The following is a 3,603-nucleotide window of genomic DNA, read 5'->3' on the forward strand; positions in this document are numbered from 1 at the left end:
AAAAGAAAAATAAATGAAAGAAGAACTGCTCACCGTCAAAAGTTTGGTAGTGATTCCAGCATCCACCACAGCCTTGTGCATGGCACGCAGTGTCTCCAATTCTGGAGCAGCAATAAATACAACATAGGGCATGAACTCTGATGTCCTCAGCACCTTCAGTGCCTGTGTGGAAGGATGATTATAAACCAATTTATATAGTGGTAGAGTATGAATCATGTTAACCCTTTAATATAAATCAATGCCCATCTCTTCCTTTATAGAGAATGCTCTCTTCCTTTATAGAGAATTAAAAATACATTTTAATATCTGCTCCCCTTTTGACTCCATGCAGTCCTCTCCTAAAATAGTTACTCATTATTTTGTTCTAAACCTAGTCTCACTATTCTCTGATCCTCCTGAACAAAGTAAGATATAAAACATTGTTGTTGTTGTTATGTGCCGTCGAGTCGGCCCCGACTCATAGCGACCCCTCCTTGGGTTTCTGAGGCAGTATCACTACAGAAGTAGGATTGCCCAACCTTCCTTCCGAGGAGTGGCTGGTGGGTTTGAACCGCCAGCCTTCTGGTTAACAGTCAAGTGCTTTAGCCACTATGCTACCAGAGCTTCTAGATATAAAAAACATAGTGATCCAAAAATCATGAGTGACATCATGATTCTATATTTATTGTAGAATTCTGTTAATATTAAAAAAGTAGAAAAATGTCAATGTTCACTAATTTGGGGAATTTTAATGGTTAAATAAATTTACATTCATCTTATGAAAATATTATATAATAATTACAAAAAGTTAATTGACATGAAAAGATCTTCAACAAATATTGCTTAATGAAAACATTTAAATAATCTGTATAGAATTTTTCCATTCATAGAAAAAAGAAACAACGAAGATAGAAAATTCATTGCATTATATTTGTGTGTATGTATGTTTAAGGCATAGCAAAGAAGCCTTGCTGGCACAATAGTTGAGCATTCTGCTGTTAACTGAAAGGTGGGTGGCTTGAACCCACCAGCTGCTTTGCAGGAGAAAAGACCTGGTGAATGGCTCCCATAAAGACTTCAGCCTAGGAAACCCCATGGGGTAGTTCTACTCTGTCATATAGGGTTGCTAAGAATCAGAACACAACAACAACAAAATGACCACAAAGAACAAACCTATTAATATTTATTTCTGAGTAGGGAAGTGAGGTTGGGCTGAGTGGCAAGAATTAGCTGGAAAGGGCAACTTTAATATCTTATTCTTTTATCACAGCCTAGGTTGACTTTTAAATTTAACATTTCCTAACATATTCATTCATGTATTACTTAAGCAACTAAATAAATAATAAACTTCTACCACAGACCTAATCACATGGTTTCTATTGTTATCCTAACTTCTGTTGACTAATAGGTTAGAAATTTATGTAACTAGGTGTGGATGTATAATAAGGTTCTTTATCATGTAATAAAGGGAAAGATTTACCAAGACCCTTCCAAATCCTAGAAAAAAAAAAAAACAAAGAAATAAACTCCAATGGAAATAAAAGTAGAAGAAAACAACACAAAAACCAAAAAAGATTTAGAATCATTTCTGCTTACTTGTGGATTGACATCCAAAATGCAAGTTCTTCCAGTTTGGACAACTTCAAGAATTGAATCAATCTTGGTTCCATAGAGATTCCCTTCATATTCCCCATGTTCCAAATATTTCCCACCTTTAATATCTGCTTCCATCTCAGATCTTGACACAAATTTATATGCCTGGCCATCTTTTTCATCTTCCCTTGGTTTCCGTGAGGTAACTACATAAAATAATGTTGAAATTTTTACAATGAGATTCTAGGATGTAAAAATAGACTAAAATAACATAGGGTGGTGTAAGATTTTTCCATTTGTTGCAGGAGTTGGTAAATTAAAGGCCATAACCAGATCTGGCCTGCTTCCTATTTTTGCAAATAAAGTTTTATTGCAACACAACTACATTCATTCATTTATGTTTTGTCTATGGTTGCTTTCAAACTACAAAGGCAGAGTAGATATGATAGGGACCATGCAGTTCATAAAGCCTAAAATATTTACTATGTGGCCCTTGCATAGAAAAAGTTTGCTGACAAATGATTTAGATGAATGTTTTAAGAGACACTTTTCAAAAATTTGTAGCAAGAAAATGTGCTTTTAAAAGTCAGTTTGAGGGGGACTTCTGGTAAGATGGAGGAATAGGCAGACAAGCGATACAGACCCTCTTCAACAAAGAAAAGAAAAACCAATTGACAGAGATACAGACAATAATCCTGAGCTTTGAAAGGAACTATACAGAAGTAGATTAGACACCAACTAGTGGAAAAACCTCAACGAAAACAGTACAGAGACGGTCAGAGCTGCAGATTGTCAGATACTCTGACAGGACCAACAGCCTGAATATTTCCAAGTGGTGTTGAGACCTGAGAATTGACCTAAAGATTAGCCCTGGTCACCAAGGGCTGTAGGGACAACTGCACTGGTGGCCTATGACTAGGAAGGGAAACAGCAAGGTGAGAGACAACCTGAGCTGTTGACTTTCCGCTGTCTGGAGGGCGCAGCCATTTTGATTGTTTACACACAGCATCTATTTTGGATATTTAAAGTGACCAAGGACACAGCCATTTTGAATGTTTATAAGTGGTGGCCATTTTGGATATGTAAAATGAGTGAGGGGGCAGCCATTTTGAATGTTTACAAGTGGCAATCATTTTGGATTTTAAAGTGATAGCATTCTCATTTGTATTTCAGGGACCTAAGAATAGGCTCTATTGGCCAAGGTCAGCAGGGACATATGAGGCTGACAACAGGAAAGGAAACAGGTGGTGAGTGTATAAGTGCTGTCAACTAGTGAATAGAGGAGCATGGCACAGTACCCTACTTGCATAGGTAACATACAAAGAAAACAAAAATAGTGGGCAAATCACTCCAACATACAATTACTAATTAAATATAAACACAAAAACATCACAATGCCTTGGAGACAACAGAGCATCCCAGTCCATACAAAGAAGCAAGATAAAGCAGGAGAAATAAGGAACCAGGATACAGACCCAAAACACATCCCTGAGGAAGACACAGTATTGGAACTCCCTGATAAGGAATTCAAAAGAATTATATTTAGGTATCTTTAACAGATTGAGAGACAGATCAAGGAAAACACAGAGAAAACCCTAGAACAATTTTGAAAGACAATACAAGAACAAAATGATAAAATAAATGAAAAATTAGAAATGATACAAAATCTACACGCAGAAATCCAGAAGATTAATACTAAATTATCAGAAATAGATAAGACATTGAATGGGCAAAGGAGCAGAATTGAATCAATGGAAGACAGAATTAGGGAGATGGAAGGCAAATACCTGAACACTACTTTGGAAAGGGATAAATCAGAAAAAAGATAAAAACAAAATGAAGAAAGCCTAAGATTCATGTGGGATACCATCAAAAGGAATAACCTACGTGTTATTGGAATTCCAGAACAGGAAAAGACAAATAAAACCACAGAGAAAACTGTCAAAGATTTGTTGGAAGAGAATTTTCCTGGAATGATGAAAGATGAGAATATATCCATTCAGGAAGTCCAACGAACCCCAAACAGGATAG

At 36.3% G+C, this 3,603-nt stretch overlaps 1 protein-coding gene across 1 annotated transcript in view; it reads right to left on the bottom strand.

The window, feature by feature from the left end:
• PALS2 (protein associated with LIN7 2, MAGUK family member) overlaps positions 1 to 3,603 on the bottom strand; it is an 81,901-nt gene that overhangs the window by 11,005 nt on the left and 67,293 nt on the right. Inside the window, exons 10-11 of the mRNA XM_042781586.1 lie at positions 1,576 to 1,778; positions 34 to 162 (exon numbers count right to left, since the gene is read on the bottom strand). Of these exons, the coding sequence (XP_042637520.1) occupies positions 34 to 162; positions 1,576 to 1,778 (332 nt within the window). The remainder of the gene's footprint in view (positions 1 to 33; positions 163 to 1,575; positions 1,779 to 3,603) is intronic.

This window comes from Orycteropus afer, unplaced genomic scaffold, assembly GCF_000298275.1.
Source record: "Orycteropus afer afer isolate SDZICR_OR568_19922 unplaced genomic scaffold, OryAfe1.0 scaffold00008, whole genome shotgun sequence".
Lineage (NCBI taxonomy): Eukaryota > Metazoa > Chordata > Mammalia > Tubulidentata > Orycteropodidae > Orycteropus > Orycteropus afer.